Raw genomic sequence first — 24,870 nt, 5'->3', positions numbered from 1 at the left:
TATAGATGGTGTGTGTGTGCAGGACCTTCGATGACATCACGGTCACGTGAGCGGTCACGTGACCAATCACAAGACGGCGACGTCATCGCAGGTCCTTCACACAGAGCATCTATAGGAACGGAAGCGGCAGCGTGCACCGCTGAGAGGCGGGAAGACTCCGGGGCTATCAGAGGGTAAGTATATGATTATTTTTTATTTTAATTCTTTTTTTTTTACCAATTATATGGTGCCCAGTCCGTGGAGGAGAGTCTCCTCTCCTCCACCCTGGGTACCAACTGCACATAATCTGCTTACTTCCTGCATGGTGTGCACAGCCCCATGCGGAAAGTAAGCAGATCAATGCACTCCTAGGTGTGCGGAATCCCCGCAATTCCGCAAATTTAATGAACATGTTGCTTTTTTTCCGCAATGCGATTTTTTCGCGGAAAAAAATGCAACATTTGCACAAGAAATAGACTGAAAATAATAGGAGGCATATGTAAGCAGTTTTTTTTCCGCGTTTTTATCACGTTTTTATAGCGAAAAAACGTGAAAAAAACGCGAAAAATACTGAACGTGTGCACATGGCCTAAGACTATGTGCACACGTTGCGGATTAGCCTTAGGAATTTCTGGTGCGGATTCTGCCTCTCCTGGCAGAAAACGCACCTGCGGTTCTGCAGCGTTTTTTGTGCGGTTCCGCAGTGCTTTTTGTGTGTTTTTGCTGCGGTTTTCTTGCGGATTTGCTGTGGTTTTTACCCCTGCGGTTTTCAATAATGGAATTGGTACAAAAACGCTGCAGATTCACAAAAAAGAAGTGACATGCTACTTCTTTTAAACCGCAGCGTTTCCGCAGCGGATTTTCCGCAAAGTGTGCACAACATTTTTTTTTCTCATTGATTTACATTGTACTGTAAGTCAATTGCGGATCTGCAGCGTTTCTGCACCTCAAAAAACGCTGCGGATCCGCAGAAAATCCGCAACGTGTGCACATACTCTAAGAGTCCCTCCTTCATAAATGAAACAAGATGGGTCTGCTTATGTGTCACACACCACATGGCCAGCTAGGGTTGTTAAATGTTACAATTTCCCAGTGAATGAATTTGTAGTGGTTGAAAGCAATGTTAAAGTTGAAAAACGCTTCAAAAACGCTGCGTCTGATCTAAGCCTAAGTAGGAGAGGAAATTTTCGGTCTGAGGTTAAATATCTAGCCTTACAGGCAAGTCATTGACCTGCAAAAGATGTACCTTGACATCAGGGTCAGCGTCAGCACCTGGCGTACCCGGGCAAGTGCCGGGGCCCTGGCAAGATGGGGGGGGCATTCAGGGCTGGCGTTAGGGGCAGACAGCTGCCAGTGTCTAGGGCCCCCGCTCCCGCAGGGGCCCTCAGCTAGCGGCACATCACTCAGCTGCTACGGGGCCCCTGTGAGGCAGGGGGGGCCACCTGTCGCAAGCGCCAACTCCCCCGCCGCCGCTTTGAACTTTACCGGCATCTGCCGGTAAAGTTCAAAGCAAGTGATGGAGGAGAGAGCGTCACCTGATGCTCCCTCTCCCATCATTCCCCACTCTGCCTCTGACACTGCCGCTGTGGGTGCGCGCACTCGCTGTTTGTCAGGCAGTGCAGCGGCAGCCACTGAGACCGAAGCAGGGAGGGAGCAGCACGGCATGGGAACGTTGAGAGGTGAGGAGTGGTTTTTTTGTAACTAACAGTGAGTACTGGACTATGGGGTCATTCTTGGGGGGAGGGGGGCTGTGCTGTATACTACATGGCTGTGCTATATACTACATGGCTGTTCTATATACTACATGGCTGTGTTATATACTACGTGGGCCGCGTTATACACTATGTGGGCTGTTATATGCTACGTGGGCTGTGTTATTTACTACATGGCTGTTCTATATACTACGTGGGCCGTGTTATATACTACGTGGACTGTTATATGCTACGATGGCTGTGCTATATACTACATGGCTGTTCTATATACTACGTTGGCTGTGTTATATAATATGTGGCTGTGCTATATACTATATGGGCTGTTATATGCTACGTGGGCTGTGCTATATACTACGTGGCTGTGTTATATGCTACGTGGGCTGTTATATACTACATGGCTGTTTTATATGCTACGTGGCTGTGCTATATACTACGTGGGCTGTGTTATATACTACATGGCTGTGTTTATATGCGATCATGAATCGTGGTATGTGCTAAAGGGGGGGGCCACTGAGACTTTTTCGCCCGGGGCCCTCAAAAACCTGGAGCCAGCCCTGCTTGACATATTTCCAAGCAAAACGCTTTTTGGTTTCGTTTTCATGTGTTTTTTGTGGCAAGAATCTCGGAAAAAAATGATTAAAGCTATGAACTAGAAGTCAGGAATGCTTCCAGCGGCGATCCCCATGATGTCCCTGTGTCATTTGAGCAGTGTTTCCATCATTTTCAGATGATTTTAGACCTTAAAAGGACCCCCAGGGGGATCGCGGTAAAAATACTCGGGTCTCCCATAGACTTGCATTGGGCTCGTTGTTCTGGTCGAGTACCCGAGTATTCCAATTTGGTTGACCCGAGCAACGAGCACCCGAGTATTTTAGTGCTTGCCCATCACTAGTGCTCACCACTGGTATGTGAAAGCAGCACTTTATTGTGGTCGTCACATGAGGAGAGGAGATAAACAGGTAAGTAAGACATAGCTGTTTCTAGTAAACTACACTTCTTCCGAATAATTACAACATAGAATACACACATTTTTTAGGCTGCATTCCCACGATGAGCTTTTACGCTTTTTTAAGGCTTTGTGTTTTTCCTGCGTCAAAAATGCAGTGTCTTACAGTTCCAGCAAAGCGGATAGGATTTACAGGCGACTCATGCCCGCTGTGCTTCTTATTTATGCTGCATAATCTGACCTGCAGTGCATTTGCATATTCCGCAGCGTGTCAATTTCTCTTACAGGTACGCTGAGTTTTCTGTGCAGATTTTCTCCATAGACTTATATTAGATGTGAAAAATCTGCAGGTAAAAAAAGGCCCATGCATTTTTTGTGCGTTTCCGCTGCAGAAAAACATCAAAAATGCATGTAACCCGCACCTACATATGCCAATAGAGTTCAGTGAAATCACAATACCAGAAAGTTTAAAAAAACAAGTCAGTTTATTTAAAGAATGATACATGAAACAGAGACAAAAACCGTAGCATCAAAAACGCAATGAAAAAACACAAGTAAAACACAAATTACCACAACCACAATAAAAATTACAAACTGCCATTATAGTGACCAGTACGCTGTAGTGACCAGTGTGCTGCAGTCACCTGTACATTATGCCCAGCCCGTGCTTCTGGAGGCATGCACCCGTAAGTTAGGTGAACTCTCATCGCTTCCGAAATGCTAAACATGTGGACGCTACATACATACACTTTAGATACATATACTGTGCTGCATGTGCGTATGCACAGGTCTGCCACCTGCGTCTTTGTACGCATAGTGAAGATGGGATTTCATAAAATCCCCCAGTATGCTGTAACATCTGGACGCTGTGGATGAACGCAGTGTCCAATCCGCAGCAAATCCGCCATATGGAAACACACCCTTATGGTCTATGTGAAAGAGATCGCAGTGGACAAAGACCAGGCTGGTGCTGTCACTATCGGGCCACTGTGCACTGAATATGAGGATATGTCACTTTCCTTAGGTCTCCGACATTAGTGATGAGTAGTGTTGAGCGATACCGTCCGATACTTGAAAGTATCGGTATCGGATAGTATCGGCCGATACCCGAAAAATATCGGATATCGCCGATACCGATATCCGATACCAATACAAGTCAATGGGACATCAAGTATCGGAAGGTATCCTCATGGATCCCAGGGTCTGAAGGAGAGGAAACTCTCCTTCAGGCCCTGGGATCCATATTAAAGTGTAAAATAAAGAATTAAAATAAAAAATATTGTTATATTCACCTCTCCGGCGGCCCCTGGACATCAGCGGGAGGATCCGGCGTCCGGCACGGCTTCTTTCTTCAAAATGCGCGCCTTCAGGACCTGTGGAATGACGTCCCGGCTTCTGATTGGTCGCGTGCCGCCCATGTGACCGCCACGCGACCAATCAGAAGCCGCGACGTCATTCCTCAGGTCCTAGAAGGCGCTCATTCTAGGACTTTAGCTGAGGAATGACGTCGCGGCTTCTGATTGGTCGCGTGGCGGTCACATGGGCGGCACGCGACCAATCAGAAGCCGGGACGTCATTCCACAGGTCCTGAAGGCGCGCATTTTGAAGAAAGAAGCCGTGCCGGACGCCGGATCCTCCCGCTGATGTCCAGGGGCCGCCGGAGAGGTGAATATAACAATATTTTTTATTTTAATTCTTTATTTTACACTTCCGATACCGATACCCGATATCACAAAAATATCGGATCTCGGTATCGGAATTCCGATACCGCAAGTATCGGCCGATACCCGATACTTGCGGTATCGGAATGCTCAACACTAGTGATGAGTGAACGTGCCCAGATAAGGCATTATCCGAACATGATTGTGTGTGGAGTGTTTTTTTGGCGTGCTTGAATAATATTTTCGACTCCCCACTGCTTCATGTCTCGCGGCTGTTCCACACATGCAGGGGTTGCCTAACAAACAGGGAATCATTCCTGCTTGTGTTGCGGATGTCAAAAAGCCACGAATCGTGCAGCAGCGGAGACTCGAAAACATATTATTAGACAACGCCGAAGATGCTCCATTAGCACTTGAGCATGCTCAGATAACGCCTTATCCAAACATGCGCTTATGACTATTAACCACTACTCCCAACATGGTTCATATATAAATTGTTGTTTCTTCATTTTTCAAAACAAAACTGTAACCTTACAACATTTCCACCAGGCAGCAAAGATCCTGTCAGCCTCGTCAACACTCGTCCTCTGCACTGAGTCTGCAGCAGCTTCCCGCTCCAAGCTGTGGACTCCAGAGCACAGACATCCCCGAGGTAATGATGCACAATTGTCACTGTGCACTCCATATAATCTTAGACATTGTACCAGTGGATCGCCATCCCATCCCCCTAGATAGTGGATCATTTTAGTACTTGTATTCCCGGCCCTTCTCCTACCTAACCTAGTGATCCCTCCTCACCCCATCTCCCCCCATTCTTATGTATCCCACTCCCGAGGATCACTGAGTGCGCACGCGCACAGCAGCAGGGACTCACAAACAGAGTGGAAGCTTCAGTGACTCACGGACACTCCCCCTCCCTCTCCCCGGCTCTTCTCTTCCAGCATCTGCCGTCACCATGGCTACCGCACCAGTGACAGCTGGACAGCAGCATAATGAATACTAACAGGTGAGGTCAGCAGGGGGGCCCTTTTGACCTTCATATCACATGCGTGCAGCAGAGCGGCCCCCTGCTTCTCCTGTTAGCTGTCATTCACCACCTTGCTTCCTCTGTCCTTCGGGGGGCCCCCTCCTGCTCCGGGCCCCGGTGCAGTTGCACAGGTTGAACAGGCGGTATGTCCGCCCATGCATCCGATGCTCTGACATGTATGACTCCAGACGTATAAGTAACAAATTGTGATGTCTCCGCCCATTATATGTACCGGTTCAGACCGCAAGTCTAGGATCCGCATGCAGTTAGGATTATAATGGTGCCCCTGTCTCAAGTGTGCAATAAGTCTGGTAGATCCTTTACCTGAGTCTAATTAACGTACATGTTGACTAAAACGTTTACTGATGCAAGAACAGATCTCATGATTTGCTGCCGGATGTTTCACATTTATTTTTGCATCAACAGTTCAGCTGGACCCTTCAATAGAGCTGGATTAGAAAATGCTGCATGTTTCTTTTTTTATGCAATGCATAAGTTTAGAAGTAGAAACTGGGGAAAAAGTGTGATGACAACTGATACCATTTTGCCACTTGTTGCTCTGGTCAAGCACAAAAAAACTGACATGGGTGGCCCGGGAACCATATTTTGCAGTTTATAAGACGCACGCCAAATTTTGAGGAGAAAAATAGGAAAAAATTTGTTTTTAATAAAATGGTTGTGTTTCTTACAATCCATGCGTCTTATTGCTTATCAAGGGTGGTGGTTGCTGGCAGAGGCAAGAGTGGGGTGATGCTGCAGGCTGGGATTAGGGGGTGTCCTGATGTGCGCCGCTACGGGTGTTCAGTGGTGGCCTCCACTGACATTTTGTGAAAGCCCAGAGCCCTCGCACTAACATGGTTTACTATGCAGTGGACTCCGGGAAAATGGCTGCCAGGGGCGGTGCATGCGCAGATAGAGATCTAGGCACAGAAATCTTGTGAGATGAGATCTCACCGATGATTGGTAGCACTAAAATGGCTTATTATTTTCAATAGTGCGGGAATGTAGCACTTTGAGTGTAGGCAGTGAGGCGCAGCACCAGACAGTATCTGTGGCACAGCCCACGGAGTGTATAACAGCCCACATAGCATATAACACAGCTCAGGTAGTATATAACAGCCCATGCACGTAGTGTATAACACAGGCCATGTAGTGTATAACACAGGCCACGTAGTGTATAACACAGGCCACGTAGTGTATAACACAGGCCACGTAGTGTATAGCACAGGCCACGTAGTGTATAGCACAGTCCATGTAGTATATTGCACAGCCCAAGTAGTACATTGCCAGCCCACGTAGTTCATTGCACAGCCCACGTAGTATATTGCACAGCCCACGCAGTATATTGCACAGCCCACGCAGTATATTGCACAGCTCACATAGTATATTGCACAGCCCACGTAGTATATTGCACAGCCCACGTAGTCTATTGCACAGCCCACGTAGTATATAGCAATGTGGGCATCATATCCCTGTTAAAAAAAAAGAATTCAAATAAAAAATAGTTATATACTCACCTTCCGTTGGCCCCCGGATCCAAGAAGCGTTTACTGATGCTCCTCGCGCGCTCCGGTCTCAAGAGTGCATTGCGGTCTAGTGAGATGATGACGTTGCGGTCTCGCGAGACCAATACGTCATCATCTCGCGAGATCGCAATGCATAGAGTGGTCACCGGAGCATTGTGAGGAGCGGGAAAGACCTGTTGTGGATCCGAGGGGCCGACGGACGGTGAGTATATAACGATTTTGTATTTTTTAAATTATTTTTAACATTAGATCTTTTTACTATTGATGCTGCATAGGCAGCATCAATAGTAAAAACTTGGTCACACAGGGTTAATAGCAGCGTTAATGGAGTGAGTAACACCGCGGCATAACGTGGTCCATTAGCGCTGCCATTAACCCTGTGTGAGTGCTGACTGGAAGGGAGTATGGAGCGGGCACTGACTGCGGGGAGGAAGGAGCAGCCATCTTGCCAATGGACTGTGCCTGTCGCTGATTGGTCGTGGCAATGGTCGTGGGTGTTTTGCCACGACCAATCAACGACTTGGATTTCCATGACAGACAGAGGCCGCGACCAATGAATATCCGTGACAGAGAGACAGACAGAAAGACGGAAGTGACCCTTAGACAATTATATAGTAGATTACCGCATCCTCACTAACGTCAATGGCAGCGCACCAACATAACCTTTATAGAGATGCTCAATTGTAGCTTTTCACAAATTGTAAGACTTTTCTTGCCCATTGAGTGATTATTGAGGAACTGTCTAATTTAAAGGGAATGTATAATCAGATCTTGTATAGTTAAGAATTTATGTTAAGGGGGAACCTATCATCAGGTTTTCTGCTTGTAAACCATTTCCAAAACACTTTTTACTATTTGATTAACTTTTCTAACAAGCTGTCCTTTACACCACTGTACCCATGCATAATTCTGAAAATGATCTTTGACCATTGCCCTAATGATGGCACACACAGTATCCCCAATGGCTTACATAACAGATCGATATATGCTCTGTGTGCCGATGTTTGCTGATTTTGTGAGGCATTGTGTTGGATATTTCTGTAATATGTATTTTGCCACATTAATAATCGGGCACAGAGATCTTCTCAGCTCATTTGCATATAGTAAAAAATGTGGATTTTGAGTACCATTCATCAGATCGTAGATAACAAAGTATCGTTTTATTCAGCTTCCTCTGACCTATATGCCCATATAGATGGCTTAGGAGCGATCCTACTGACAGCTTCCCTTAAACCTCATTATATTAATTAGTATTGTATGTTCTAAAGATCCTTAATCAAAAAAGGGAGTGGATGAATTAAAGAATAAGAGCAGGGCCTGTATATATGTAAATGATTTTTACTTTTAAAAGCTACAGTATATTATTATAGTATTATCAAAGCATGCATCGCATTATTTTCAAGAAACGTTAATGTGGTGTACGTTGTATGATTGACCCAACCATCATTTTTATGTTAATGAATACAGACTTTTCACAATTTCCTTTAGTAAGTTCCCATTAACAATCCTATTACCTGTTTGTGCCATTGCTGTGTTTCCAAGTAAAAACACTGTAAAAGATAAAATATGAGTATATAACTTTGAGTAAATATTCATATAACATTTTTTAAAGGTAGCCCATCACAATAATTCACTCCCAACACTAACTGTTTATATGGTCATTTTACTCTCTGAAAAATAATGTCATCCATACCTTTCTTGTTTCTCATTCATACTTTTACTTAAACTGAAAACGTGCTGTTTAATTCCATATGCAATTGAGGCTTATGTGCTCTTGGAGTGTTAAAGCACTTCCCAAGCCTCTGCCTCACCGGCTCTATTCCCCACCTTCCTCTACTTAACTGACAGTTCACAGACTGTATCGTTAAGCCAGTCAGCTGTCAGTCAAGTAGAGGAAAGTGGTATTTGTCGAAGAATAGAGGTGAGCAGAGATTTGGGAAGTGCTCTGACACTCCAGCATGTCCATATAAACAGTTTTTGCGATGGGTGTGAGTGTGGAGTGTTCTGATAGAATCTCTTTAAAACTTTTTGAAAATTATGCAAACATAAAAACTTGTATTACCAATAATATAAACAGTGGTAGACTTATGAAAAACACAAGATTGACAAACATGTTAATGATATGCAAGTAATGAAAAGATGGAAGCATAATTTTTAAAGCATCTCAATTTTTTAAGCATCAAGTATGAGCACCACATCCAGAAATACACAAGCTTACATGCTTTGGAATGCTATCAATAACGTTTTTTATGGTTGTCTGAGGAATGCTCTGCCTCATTGAATCTACTTGCGCATGCAAATCATCTATTGTTGTCAGGGCCAGAATAAAGGGACGAAACTGGACAACTGCACAAGGCCCCCATTCCCTTACGGGCCCCTAGCAATTACAAGGAGAAACTGCACTGATCATATCAATCCTGCATTATCCCTGCAGTTAAAAGAGCAGCAGGATATTTGGTCATGTGACCAAAGGTCAGGTACACTAAGGGAGTCTAGAAGAACTGAACAGGAGAAGACAGACTGGTTTGTGTTTGTTTGCACATGTGTGTGTATATTCTCTGTGTATAAGTGTGTGTATGTGTTCTGTGTATACATATGTGTGTATGTATATGCTCTGTCTATTCATGTGTGTGTGCGTGCATGTGCTGTTTTTCTGTATGTGCTTTGTGTATATATGTGTGTATGTGCTCTGTCTATACAAGTGTGTGTTTTATTAGGACCTCTCTGTATATATATGTTTGTTTTTGATCTGTGTATATGCTCTGTTATACGTGTGCTCTGTTTATACATGTTTGTGTATGTATGTGCTCTGTGTACATTTGCGTGCTTGTCCTCAATGTATACATGTATGTGTTCTGTGTTCACATACAGTTGTGCTCAAAAGTTTACATATCCAGGCAGAATTTTTGTTTTCTTGGCCTTTTTTCTATGAATATGAATGATAACACCAAAACTTTCTGTCCACTCATGGTTAGTGGTTGGGTGAAGCCATTTATTGTCAAGCTACAGTATTTTCTATTTTTATCCCCTTTCTTTCCTCGGACAGGATAGTACGTCTGAGGTCAGAACCCTCGCTTTGATGCGGGCTCCGGCGATGAGCCCACATCAAAGCCGGGACATGTCAGCTGTTTTGTACAGCTGACATGTGCCCGTAATAGTGGTGGGTGGAATCGTGATCCACCTGCCGCTATTAACTAGTTAAATGCTGCTATCGAACGCTGACAGCAGCATTTAACTAGCGCTTACGGCCATCGGGCCAGAAATGAGCACATCGCTGACCCCGTCACATGATTTTTTTTCCTGTTTTCTAGTACATGACATGCAAAAAACAATGATGTCGTTCAAAAGTACAACTTGTCCTGCAAACAATAAGCCCTCATATGAGCATATTGATGGAAAAATAAAAAAAATGATGGCTCTGGGAAGGAGGGGAGCGAAAAACTTAAACGCAAAACCGAAAAAAGCAGGGGTCATGAAGGGGTTAAATCATAATGACAACCCAAAACATCCAAATGACCCTGATCAAAAGTTTACATACCCCATTTCTTAATACTGTGTATTGCCAGCTCTAACATCAATGACAGCTTGAAGTCTTTTGTGGTAGGTGTGGATGAAGTTCTTTATTTTCTCAGATGGTAAAGCTACCTACTCTTCTTGGCAAAAAGCCTCCAGTTCCTGTAAATTCCTGGGCTGTCTAGCATGAACTGCGTGTCTGTTGTTGAACCCCCACCTAAGTCCAGGACAACCTTTGCATATTAATATTTAAAATATTCTCTAAGTTAAAATATTAATTTGTTTTATCACTTGGGGATGTTTCAGGTAGCCAGTATGGATATCTGGAAAAATATGAGCTATTTGCTTACAAGGAATATCATTTTTTAATACTTCAGTGACAATAAAATTTACAGTACTTATGGCTTACCTATACAGAAGTTGATGACCCCAGACATGGTTTCCTGAGCTTTTAGTGGTAAACCTTGTCCTGAGGAAAACAATCATCAGTTTAGATTTAACTCATCGAATCTTGAAATAAATATGATGTTACACCATGGACACCATGTTTTCTGCAGAATAAGTGTCTACAGTAAGCACAAAAATAATTCCTATTGTGCTCAGTTTTAGGAAACAGACACAATTTTACTGTGCCTTGCAAAAGTATTTGGACCCCTGGAACTTTTCAACCTTTTCCCACATATCATGCTTCAAACATAAAGATACCAAATGTACATTTTTGGTGAAGAATCACCAACAAGTGGAACACAATTGTGAAGTTGAACGAAATGTATTGCTTATTTTACATTTTTGTGGAAATTCAAAAACTGAAAAGGGGGGCGTGCAATATTATTCGGCCCCTTTAACTTAATACTTTGTTGTGCCACCTTTTGCTGCTATTACAGCTGCAAGTCGCTTGGGGTATGTCTCTATCAGTTTTGTACATCGAGAGACTGAAATTCTTGCCCATTTTTGCTTGACAAACAGCTCGAGCTCAGTGAGGTTTGATGGAGATCATTTGTGAACAGCAGTTTTCAGCTCTTTCCACAGATTCTCGATTGGATTGAGGTCTGGACTTTGACTTGGCCATACTAACACCTGGATATACGTTTATTGGTGAACCATTCCATTGCAGATTTTGCTTTATGCTTGGGATCATTGTCTTGTTGGAAGACAAATCTCCATCCCAGTCTCAGGTCTTTTGCAGACTCCAACAAGTTTTCTTCAAGAATGGTCCTGTATTTGGCTCCATCCATCTTCCTATCAATTTTAACCATCTTCCCTGTCCCTGCTGAGGAAAAGCAGGCCCAAACCATGATGCTGCAACAACCATGTTTGACAGTGGGGATGGTGTGTTCAGGGTGATGAGCTGTGTTGCTTTAATGCCAAACATATCGTTTGGCATTGTTGCCAAAAAGTTCGATTTTGGTTTCATCTGACCAGAGCATCTTCTTCCACATGTTTGGTGTGTCTCCCAGGTGGCTTGTTGCAAACTTTAAATAACACTTTTTATGGATATCTTTGAGAAATGACTTTCTTTTTGCCACTCTTCCATCAAGGCTACATGGCTGCTATATACTACGTGGGCAGTATTATATACTACATGGCTGTTATATACTACGTGGACAGTACTATATACTACATGGCTGCTATATACTACGTGGGCAGTACTATATACTACATGGCTGCTATATACTACGTGGGCAGTACTATATACTACATGGCTGCTATATACTACGTGGACAGTACTATATACTACATGGCTGCTATATACTACGTGTGCAGTACTATATACTACATGGCTGCTATATACTACGTGGGCAGTACTATATACTACATGGCTGCTGTATACTGCGTGGGCATTACTAAATACTACATGGCTGCTATATACTACGTGGACAGTACTGTATACTACATGGCTGCTATATACTACGTGGACAGTACTATATACTACATGGCTGCTATATACTACGTGGACAGTACTATATACTACATGGCTGCTATATACTACGTGGGCAGTACTATATACTACATGGCTGCTATATACTACGTGGGCAGTACTATATACTACATGGCTGCTATATACTACGTGGGCAGTACTGTATACTACATGGCTGCTATATACTACGTGGGCATTACTAGATAGTACATAGCTGCTATATACTACGTGGACAGTACTATATACTACATGGCTGCTATATACTGCGTGGGCAGTACTATATACTACATGGCTGCTATATACTACGTGGGCAGTACTATATACTACATGGCTGCTATATACTACGTGGGCAGTACTATATACTACATGGCTGCTATATACTGCGTGGGCATTACTAGATACTACATGGCTGCTATATACTACGTGGACAGTACTGTATACTACATGGCTGCTATATACTACGTGGGCAGTACTATATACTACATGGCTGCTATATACTACGTGGACAGTACTATATACTACATGGCTGCTATATACTACGTGGGCAGTACTATATACTACATGGCTGCTATATACTACGTGGGCAGTACTATATACTACATGGCTGCTATATACTACGTGGGCAGTACTAGATACTACATGGCTGCTATATACTACGTGGACAGTACTGTATCCTACATGGCTGCTATATACTACGTGGACAGTACTATATACTACATGGCTGCTATATACTACGTGGGACTGGCCAATATACTACATGTCTGTGCTGTATACTTCATGGCTCTGTGCTGTATACTATGTCGCTATGCAATATACTATGTTGCTGGGCAATATACTACGTGGCTGGGCAATATACTACATCACTGGGCAATATACTACGTGACTGGGCAATATACTACAGTACGTGGCTGGGCAATATACTACGTGGCTGGGCAATATAGTACGTGACTGGGCAATATAGTACATGACTGGGCAATATACTACGTGGCTGGGCAATATACTACGTGGCTGGGCAATATACTACGTGGACATGCATATTCTAGAATACCCTATGCGTTAGAATCGGGCCACCATCTAGTATATAATATATATATAAATATATATTGTGTTAAAAATGAAAAAAAGAAATACATTAATAATAAAAAATAAAATAATAAATGAAAGAAATGAAAAAAAAAACAGAATTTTTATTTTAAAAGATTATTATTAGTAATAACTACAAAAAATATAAATGTACATGGTGTATATATAAATTAATAATGTGGCAGCACATGAGCTTTCACAAGCACACGGATGGGGATCCAGGTGCAAGTAAGTGCACACCCATGGCTACACATATAGAAAATGTGAAAAATGGCAAAAGTGCCATATGTGGAGTTGGAGCGCCCCCAGACACACGAGTTCTCGGTACCGGGCCTCTCTGGTTCGGTTCTGATGCTGTCACGGTGGCTATACCCGGTCCGTGACCCTGCTAAGGGGTGTCCAATAAAGGTGGTACAGTCTGTCAGGGGTTCGTGACGCCACCTGTGGTGTTCGGTCAGGGCGACCGACGCTGCTGTGGGGTCCGCTGGGGTGATGGAATGGCAGCTGGATGGTATACCTTCCCATAGGTGAAGTATGTCCCCAGGGCTTCCCAGTAAGGTGGATGGTGATGGTGTGAGGTGCATGCAATAACGAGGACACAAGGTTGCAGTCTCTTTACCTCTTTACTGAAGACTTCAGGATCCTCAATCCAGAGCACGTTTAACAGGGCTATCTGTGACCGGCCGGTCTGATGGGCACTTCCAGAATTCACTTTGCAGGTGGAAATCGTTGCCTACCAATAGCGCTTTTGTGTTGTAGTGCTACCCTGCTGAGCATTCGGAATAGTTCTCACAACTGCTGTTCTCGTTTCGTTCGTTCTTTACAGCTCTCTCTCTTCAGTTCCAGATGTTGCTAGTTTCTCGTCCCCCAATATGTTTTGGCTAGGACGCACCCGTATGACGGGAAGGCCTGGAGGTCTTCCGGGACCCTAGAGACGCCCCTCTCCCACTGTTGCCCCCTATGTCTTCTTAAGAAATTTAAGGTAGACAGCCAACCTATAATTAACTGTCCTGCGGAGTTCGAAGTAAGGCGTAGAGTCAGTTACTTCCGCGGTGTTCCGGCCACCGGCTACGCGCCTCAGAAGGATGTTGCCTCGGTCTCACGGCACGACTCTTACTGGTACTCCTTTTTGCTTGATCTCGTTTACACTGTTCCACAATATCCTTCCTTTCTTGTCTCTTTCTTAGGATACCGCCGCAAGGAGGTGCAGGCGTGGCTCCGTTACGTTCTGCTCTGTTCGCTAGGAACCTGCTAGGTTCCCACGCCTGACAGGGACCCCCCTGTGTCTTCTCCCTGCAACACCCCCTGCCACGGGATGTTGCCTGAATCCAACCCAGTCAGCTTCTGACTAACTTTCTATCCAACCCCTAGTTTTACCAGTGTGAGGAGGGGCCCAATAAATAAAGCCTTTTGCTCCCGCCAAGGGCCGGAGTGTGAAGTGTAATGAGTGCTGGTGATACCTGGTCAGTAGAATTCCTTCAGTGCCATCAGACGTACCATCACTCCCCTTAGTGGCAGAGTGTCATACTGCAACGACCAGATCTCTGGGGCGCTGCAGAATCAATTAGTGCACCCAAAAAGTGGAACCAGGTGCGCAGTCAAAATTACATGTTAATGTGTAAAAGGTGTTTCACATTTAGAGTGGGGAAAATAAGTATTTGATATTCACTTTGTATGATTTTTAAATAATTAAATTGCATTATATGGCATGAAATAAGTATTTGATCATCTACCAACCAGCAAGAATTCTGTCTCTCACAAAACTGTTAGTTTTTCTTTAAGAATCCCTCCTACTCTGCACCCACTACCTGTATTAATTGCACCTGTTTGACCTTGTTACCTGAATAAAAGACACCAGCTTGGTGAGAAGGTAACAACTGTTGGCATAGTTATTAGAAAATGAAGGAAACACAAGATGACTGTCAATCTTCCTCGGTCTGGGGCTCCATGCAACATCTCACCTCGTGGGGTAAGAATGATTCTGAGAAAGGTCAGCAATCAGACCCAAACTACTTGAGAGGACCTGGTCAATTAACCCCTTCATGACCCAGCCTATTTTGACCTTAAAGACCTTGCCGTTTTTTGCAATTCTGACCAGTGTCCCTTTATGAGGTAATAACTCAGGAACGCTTCAACGGATCCTAGCGGTTCTGAGATTGTTTTTTCGTGACATATTGGGCTTCATGTTAGTGGTAAATTTAGGTCAATAAATTATGCGTTTATTTGTGATAAAAACGGAAATTTGGCGAAAATTTTGAAAATTTTACAATTTTCACATTTTGAATTTTTATTCTGTTAAACCAGAGAGTTATGTGACACAAAATAGTTAATAAATAACATTTCCCACATGTTTACTTTACATCAGCACAATTTTGGAAACAAAATTTTTTTTTGCTAGGAAGTTATAAGCGTTAAAATTTGACCAGCGATTTCTCATTTTTACAACGAAATTTACAAAACCATTTTTTTAGGGACCACCTCACATTTGAAGTCAGTTTGAGCGGTCTATATGGCTGAAAATACCCAAAAGTGACACCATTCTAAAAACTGCACCCCTCAAGGTACTCAAAACCACATTCCAGAAGTTTATTAACCCTTCAGGTGCTTCACAGCAGCAGAAGCAACATGGAAGGAAAAAATGAACATTTAACTTTTTAGTCACAAAAATTATCTTTTAGCAACAATTTTCCCAATAATAAAAGGAGAAACTGAACCATGTAGGTTGTTGTCCAATTTGTCCTGAGTATGCTGATACCTCATATGTGGGGGTAAACCACTGTTTGGGCTCACGGCAGGGCTTGGAAGGGAAGGAGCGCCATTTGACTTTTTGAATCAAAAATTGGCTCCACTCTTTAGCGGACACCATGTCACGTTTGGAGAGCCCCCGTGTGCCTAAAAATTGGAGCTCCCCCACATGTGACCCCATTTTGGAAACGAGATGCCCCAGGGAACTTATCTAGATGCATTGTGAGCACTTTGAACCCCCAGGTGCTTCACAAATTGATCTGTAAAAATGAAAAAGTACTTTTTTTCACAAAAAAATTCTTTTAGCCTCAATTTTTTCATTTTCACATGGGCAACAGGATAAAATGGATCCTAAAATTTGTTGGGCAATTTCTCCTGAGTACACTGATACCTCATATGTGGGGGTAAACCACTGTTTGGGCACATGGTAAGGCTCGGAAGGGAAGGAGCGCCATTTGACTTTTGAATGAAAAATTATCTCCATCGTTAGCGGACACCATGTCGCGTTTGGAAAGCTCCTGTGTGCCTAAACTTTGGTGCTCCCCCACAAGTGACCCCATTTTGGAAACTAGACCCCCCAAGGAACTTATTTAGATGCCTAGTGAGCACTTTAAACCCTCAGGTGCTTCACAAATTGATCTGTAAAAATGAAAAAGTACTTTTTTTTTCACAAAAAAATTATTTTCGCCTCAATTTTTTCATTATCACATGGGCAATAGGATAAAATGGATCATAAAATTTGTTGGGCAATTTCTCCCGAGTACGCCGATACCTCATATGTGGGGGTAAACCACTGTTTGGGCACTCGGCAGGGCTCGGAAGGGAAGGCGCGCCATTTGACTTTCTGAATGGAAAATTAGCTCCAATTGTTAGCGGACACCATGTCGCGTTTGGAGAGCCCCTGTGTGCCTAAACATTGGAGCTCCCCCACAAGTGACCCCATTTTGGAAACTAGACCCCCCAAGGAACTTATCTAGATGCATATTGAGCACTTTAAACCCCCAGGTGCTTCACAGAAGTTTATAACGCAGAGCCATGAAAATAAAAAATAATTTTTCTTTCCTCAAAAATGATTTTTTAGCCTGGAATTTCCTATTTTGCCAAGGGTAATAGGAGAAATTGGACCCCAAATGTTGTTGTCCAGTTTGTCCTGAGTACGCTGATACCCCATATGTGGGGGTAAACCACTGTTTGGGCGCACGGCAGGGCTCGGAAAGGAAGGCACGCCATTTGGCTTTTTAAATGGAAAATTAGCTCCAATCATTAGCGGACACCATGTCACATTTGGAGAGCCCCTGTGTGCCTAAACATTGGAGGTCCCCCAGAAATGACCCCATTTTGGAAACTAGTCCACCAAAGGAACTAATCTAGATGTGTGGTGAGGACTTTGAACCCCCAAGTGCTTCACAGAAGTTTATAACGCAGAGCCATGAAAATAAAAAAAAAAATTATTTTCTCAAAAATGATCTTTTAGCCTGCAATTTTTTATTTTCCCAAGGGTATCAGGAGAAATTTGACCCCAAAATTTGTTGTCCAGTTTCTCCTGAGTACGGTGATACCCTATATGTGGGGGTAAACCACTGTTTGGGCACATGCCGGGGCTCGGAAGTGAAGTAGTGACGTTTTGAAATGCAGACTTTGATGGAATGCTCTGTGGGCGTCACGTTGCGTTTGCAGAGCCCCTGATGTGGCTAAACAGTAGAAACCCCCCACAAGTGACCCCATTTTAGAAACTAGACCCCCCAAGGAACTTATCTAGATATGTGGTGAGCACTTTGAACCCCCAAGTGCTTCATTTTTCTTTCCTCAAAAATGATGTTTTAGCAAGCATTTTTTTATTTTCACAAGGGTAACAGGAGAAATTGGACCCAGTAATTGTTGCGCAGTTTATCCTGAGTATGCTGGTACCCCATATGTGGGGGTAAACCACTGTTTGGGCACACGTCAGGGCTCGGAATTGAGGGAGCACCATTTGACTTTTTGAATACGAGATTGGCTGGAATCAATGGTGGCGTCATGTTGCGTTTGGAGACCCCTGATGTGCCTAAACAGTGGTAACCCCTCAATTCTACCTCCAACACTAACCCCAACACACCCCTAACCCTAATCCCAACTGTAGCCATAACCCTAACCACAACCCTAACCCCAACACACCCCTAACCACAACCCTAATTCCAACCCTAACCCTAACCCTAACCACAACCCTAATTCCAACTGTAGCCATAACCCTAATCACAGCCCTAACCCTAACCCTAACCCCAACACATCCCTAACCCTAATCCCAACTGTAGCCATAACCCTAATCACAGCCCTAACCCAAACCCTAACCCCAACACACCCCTAACCCTAATCCCAACTGTAGCCATAACCCTAATCACAACCCTAACCACAACACACCCCTAACCACAACCCTAATTCCAACCCTAACCCTAACGTTATGTGCCCACGTTGCGGATTCGTGTGAGATTTTTCAGCATCATTCTTTAAAAATCCGCAGGTAAAAGGCACTGCATTTACCTGCGGATTTTCCGCGGATTTCCAGTGTTTTTTGTGCGGATTTCACCTGCGGATTCCTATTGAGGAACAGGTGTAAAACGCTGCGGAATCCGCACAAAGAATTGACATGCTGCGGAAAATACAACGCAGCGTTTCTGCGCGGTATTTTCCGCACCATGGGCACAGCGGATTTGGTTTCCATATGTTTACATGGTACTGTACACCTGATGGAACACTGCTGCGAATCCGCATCGGCCAATCCGCTGCGGATCCACAGCCAAATCCGCACCGTGTGCACATAGCCTAATTCTAAAGGTATGTGCACACGCTGCGGAAAACGCTGCGGATCCGCAGCAGTTTCCCATGAGTTTACAGTTCAATGTAAACATATGGGAAACAAAAATCGCTGTACACACGCTGCGGAAAAACTGCACGGAAACGCAACGGTTTACATTCCGCAGCATGTCACTTCTTTGTGCGGATTCCGCAGCGGTTTTACAACTGCTCAAATAGAAAATCGCAGTTGTAAAACCGCAGTGAAATGCGCAGAAAAACGCGGTAAATCCGCCATAAATCCGCAGCGATTTAGCACTGCGGATTTATCAAATCTGCAGCGGAAAAATCCGCAGAGGACCAGAATACGTGTGCACATACCGAAACCCTAACCCTACCCCTAACCCTACCCGTACCCCTACCCCTAACCCTAGCCCTAACCCTAGCCCTAACCCTAGCCCTAACCCTACCCCTAACCCTAGCCCTACCCCTAACCCTACCTCTAACCCTACCCCTAACCCTAACCCTACCCCTAACCCTACCCCTAACCCTACCCCTAACCCTACCCCTAACCCTAACCCTATTCTAACATTAGTGGAAAAAAAAAATTCTTTATTTCTTTTATTGTCCCTACCTATGGGCGTGACAAAGGAAGGGGGGGGGTCATTTATCATTTTTTTTATTTTGATCACTGAGATAGATTGTTGTTACCGACATCTGGAGAAAATTTATGACGCGTTCAAAACTTATTTCATCTACTGTATGAGGGCTTGTTTTTTCTGAGACTGAGGCTTTGGTGCTTGAGGAACACATTGTTGTAACTGGTTGTAGACTCCTGATATTGTTGAGTTACTAATCTTAATAGCTGAACACTACTTCAGAGAGAGAGTGTCTATAAAAGGGAGGTAAATTATGTCTGTATGTTAAAAGGGATATTAAAGCAATAGTAAAAGAGGAAATAATGGGAAGGAAATGGTGATGTAGAGTTAAAAGGAAATAAGGAATCAACATTGAAAGCATGTTGAAATGGTGTGGGTAGTATTACTAAGGGAGGAAAACACAAACACATTCCACAAAAACATCTCAAGAGTCTATAAAATCATTGAGGATATAGAGGACCAGCTACACAAACAAGTAGAGCAGACTGGTAGTAGTGTGAGGCATTTGCTACTCATGAATTGATTGGCTTGAGTCTTGATTTTGCTTGGGTCATCTGATCAAATATTTACTGCCAGGGTGGAGAACTTTGTCTGCAGGGATCCATTTCGATATTTATTCCATCCTTTGGGTGCTATGTAAAATTATCAACTCAAAAATGATACTGCTATATTTGATCGATCACTTAATTAACTCACCCCTAATGGGATGGTTGGTGCTGCTTTACTTTGGTGCAGCTGTGATGTTAGATAGTATAGATAATGTTGCTATTCGCAACTGTTTTCAGATTTCTGTCCGTCTGGAGCACAGTCGACTCTTTGCGATGGTAAGTTTTGTAAAGAACTCGCAGCAATAAGTCTTATTGAAAACGGATGTATATTATACCAGAGGTCTCCACACAGGGTGAAATTCATCATTGCTCACGTTACATTTATAGAACTCAAGCAGTGGAACATCTGTAGTATACATCACATACTGTAGGAGACACTGAGGAAACACTGAGACTGCTGTTTATATATTACAGAGGAGAAACTGAGACTGCTGTTTATATATCACAAAGGAGACACTGAAACTGCTGTGTAGACATTACAGGAGACATTTGGCTGCGGTATTTACATAACATAGACATCACAGAAGACATGGGGCTGCAGCATACACATTAGAGGAGACGTGGAACTGTGGTATAGATATTACAGGAGACATGGAGCTGCGGCATAAACTTCACTGGAGACATGAAGCTGCGGCATAGACATCACAGAAGACATGGGGCTGCAGTATAGACATCACAGAAGACATGGGGCTGCAGCATAAACAGTACAGGAGACATGGAGCTGTGGTATAGACATCACAAGAGACATGAGACTGTGGCATAGACCTCACAGGAGATATTGGGCTGCAGTATCGACATCACAGGAGACATGAGACTGTGGCATGGACATCACATTGGACTGCATTATAGATATTACAGGAGATATGGAGCTGGGGTATACACTTTACAGGAGACATGGGGCTGCAGCATAGACATCACAGCAGACACTTTACTGCTGCGATATAGACAAGAGACATGGGTTTGGGGTGTAGACATCACAGGAGACACTACTGCTGCGATCTCCTGTGGGACGGGAGAGCATTGTGGGTTAATTCCATCCACAAAGTCCGTCCTGATGCTGGCACTGACCAATGTCACGACGTAATGTTTCTTTGCCGCTTGTTCAGTGGTGAACACTACGTGCTCATCCTTGCAGAGTAAGAAGAAACTAGATGGGCTTTTCCTTAAGGAAATACATGGTGCTTGAACAGTGCTGCCATCTTTACAGCAGTGTATCAGGTGTCGACTGTAAGAAAGTAAAGTTAGAATATGAATGTTGTGTATAGCGATGGCACAACCTGGGATGGGTTGTATATGCAGCCAATGGGAGTGATGTAGTGATGTCACCATCATATAATATTGGGTGCAGGCTAAAGGACCTGTGTCATGTCACCACCATTTGCTTCAAGGGGACGCTGGGACCCACAATGATGAAATGAACGGGGTCCGGACACTTGTGAAGAACAGGCAGACCGTCCTAGGCAGAGTCTGTATGTAAGATATTGTGGCTGCTCAGTTTGATTTATTGATTTCACTAGAAATTCTTATTGCAACGAATAATCTCTCTAGGAGCAAGTTCTCACAGGTAGACTCTGCTAATGTAAAGTCTGTCTGCTTTTGGCAGATTTTACTAGGGATGGCCATAATGGAAACAAACTATTTTATGTAGCTAATGAAGTCACATTTAGGGCTAGTACACACAGTCAGAATAAATAATCGGTCGAATTCGGATGTAAAAATCGGACTGTGTGTACTAGCCCTTATAAAGCAGTGTATCAGTGTACACATACTACAGTATGATTACTTACATATAGCTTTAAAATCAAAGGAAAGTGAATTAGAATGTTTTATGCCAAGTCAGAGAACAGGAACCTGTGCTAGTACTGCACCACACACACACCAGATGCTCTTACGCTTCATGCCTCTTTGACAATATGAAGTAAAAACACAAACAACTTTGTAAATTGTAAATGGGTGGTGGTGGTGACAGCTTTTATCTAGCAGATTAGGAAGAACAGGCCTCACACAGTGAAACTGCCTGACAGACAGCTCTAGTTGCCCCGGCAACCAATCAAAGGTCAGCTTTCATTTTACCTCAGCAGTTTCGAATATGAAAGCTGACCTTTGGCTGCTATGGACAACCAAAATGGTTTTACTCTGAGGCAATTTTCATTAATCAGGCCACTAACATTTGTTATAGAAATCAGGGAACCTTGTCACATACATTTCTTATAGCAGCGCAGTGGTCCCTATTTACTCAATAAAATTGTACAATTAGTGGGCTAGTAAGTCCTTAAGGTCCCTTCACACTGAATGATACCGCTGACGATTGCGACACTGCAATGTCGCAAACCCAACATCGCAGCGTTGCAAGTGCAGCGGTCACAGTGAACAATTTTCTTCACTGGGAGTGTTTGATGCATGACACCCCAGTGATGAAAACGGCCGGGACTGGGATCTGCCATGCTCAGGAATGCCCCTTATGATGTTGTATCCCACTGTCACACACAGTAATTGCCGTCGTCACAGTGTGGTATCGCTGAAACGTTATGAATCGGATGTTCGTTCAGTGTGATGGGGACCTTAGTAATGATAGCAACCATTTAATTGCAGCTGTACCCCTGAAAAATAAAAATGGACAAAAGCGCATATCGCATTTTCATGGAAATATTTTGTGGACATTCTTGTGGTGCGAATCATATTAGGTTGGTAAAAGCCAGAGCGACTGCATAGTGCAGCCCCTCACAAGCCACTTTGACATGGTGTGGCCCCTCAACAGCCACTATGATGTTGGAGCCTTTCAGGAGCCAGTCTGGCATGCGAGTCCTCTCAGGGGCCACTTTAGTATGTGAAATCCAAGACCCAATTTGTTGTGCGGGCCCCCTCAGGAGCCAGTCTGGTTCCCAGGGCCCCTCAGAAACCACTTTGGTGCCAATGAACCTCAGGAGCAAGTCTGGCATGAAGGGCCCTGCCCCTGGGTAGCCATTTTGGCCGCTTGGTAGGCACTTTGATGTGCGGGGCCCCTTGTTAGCACTTTGGCCCCTTGGTAGCCATTTTGGCATGCAGGAATCTTTGGTAGCCACTTTGGTGCACACAGCCCCTCGGTAGTCACTTTGGCCACTTGGTAGCCACTTTGGCACATTTGGCACGGCACCTCGGTAGCCACTTCGGCCATGTGGTAGCCACTTTGGCACATTCTGCACCTCAGTAGCCACTTTGGCCACTTGGTAGCCACTTTGGCCACTTGGTAACCACTTTAGCACATTCGGCATCTTGGCATCGAGAGGGTGACTTTCAACCCAAAAAAATGGGCTGAAAATCTCGGCTTATACTCGAGTATATACGGTACATAAATAAATGTATTTATTGGAAAAATATGTTTATGTTTAAACTTTTTTACAACGTCCCTGGATCGGACATTACTATATTATATCAGATCGCTGATCTGACACTCTGCACTGCAAAATATCAGATCAGGATCTGACAGGCAGAGAAGGAGGCATGCCTCACAAACCACCTTCCCTGCTGCACCCGGAAGGACCACGCGGCCATCTTGGTGCCGGGGGTCTCCATGCTAGTACTGCTGTTTGCGGGAACGCACCTCCCGCAGAGCTGAACTAGTATGGGCATGTCAGGAAGGGGTTACAAAACAGCCAACATACTGACACAAAAAATGGACGTGTGAAAGAGGCACATGAGGACATCAGCATTTTGAGTGGTGCTTATAATAGCTGACCACTAGGTGTGCAGTGTGTCACATCCCCACTAATCTGATATTGATAACATCAATATCTTGTGCATCCATATCTTGTGACTGGATATCTTACTAAATAATGCCATAATCACATCAGTTACAAATAAACTGTATTCGGCAAAATCTCTTTTCAGCGGACCTTTCTCTCTGAGGATCTGAGGAATTAAAAACTTTGGACAGATGAGTAAAACTCCCTAGTTTTAAACTAACAATAATTTGCAACACCATAAGTTGTTACTATCAATTGTGTTAACCAGTTGTGGCCTTGAAACACAATTATGATCAGATCCTAGATAAAGTATATAATAGATGTAGATAAATAATTTTACATTGAAATAAACATAAGAGTACTTACAGCAACCCTTCTAGTGGTCTCTTGTTTCTCCAGTATTTTTCTACGTTCTGTTCTGTTTTAAAGATTTGTGCAATATATGAGGTGGCAAAAGTTCCTTATTTTTCTAGTGTCATGCAACATGTGTTGTGAAATACAGAGCTGATAAAGAAAAAAATAAAGAGGGAATTTTACCACCGTAATTCACGCATCCTGATTTGTAATGAGGGAGCGTGCTGTTCACTACTCGTTACTCACTCGATCATCAGTGTGCTCGTGACGCTCGTTAGTCGGCAAGTATTTTTTGAATGTTCAGTCAGGAGCTCCCATGTTTACCGCTTTTTATTCACCCAATGAACATGTGGGAATTGCCTGCCAGTCACTGTAATGCTGTAGCCATCTTGGTATTCGCATTACTCTAAGGCTGTGTGTACACGTTGCTGATTGTTCGCGTTTTTTTCGTGATAAAAATGCTATAAAACTGCAAACAAACAGCATACAATATGCATCCCATCATTTTGAATGAATTCTGCATGTTTTGTGCACATGATGCATTTTTTTCCGCGAAAAAAACGCATCGCGGTAAAAAACGCAGCATGTTCTTTAATTTTGCGGCTTTTTTGCGGATTTCCCACTATAAAATGCATTGGGAAATATCCG

The 24,870-nt window shown here is 43.7% G+C and overlaps 1 protein-coding gene across 4 annotated transcripts in view; it reads right to left on the bottom strand.

Annotated features, from left to right (window-relative positions):
- The window catches only part of LOC138672798 (immunoglobulin superfamily member 1-like), a 135,628-nt gene extending 111,325 nt beyond the window's left edge, over window positions 1–24,303 (bottom strand). For all 4 annotated transcript variants that reach the window (XR_011319775.1, XR_011319776.1, XM_069761183.1 and 1 more), the window contains exons 1-3: window positions 24,235–24,303; window positions 10,774–10,833; window positions 8,366–8,401 (exon numbers count right to left, since the gene is read on the bottom strand). Coding sequence is in view for 2 of the 4 variants with exons in the window: in XM_069761183.1 (XP_069617284.1) it covers window positions 8,366–8,401; window positions 10,774–10,801 (64 nt within the window). In the remaining 2 variants the exon portion in view is untranslated. The remainder of the gene's footprint in view (window positions 1–8,365; window positions 8,402–10,773; window positions 10,834–24,234) is intronic.
- Between the last annotated feature and the right edge of the window lie 567 nt (window positions 24,304–24,870).

This window comes from Ranitomeya imitator, chromosome 1 (assembly GCF_032444005.1).
Source record: "Ranitomeya imitator isolate aRanImi1 chromosome 1, aRanImi1.pri, whole genome shotgun sequence".
NCBI classification, from domain to species: domain Eukaryota; kingdom Metazoa; phylum Chordata; class Amphibia; order Anura; family Dendrobatidae; genus Ranitomeya; species Ranitomeya imitator.
This window is presented reverse-complemented; position numbering and strand designations above follow the sequence as displayed.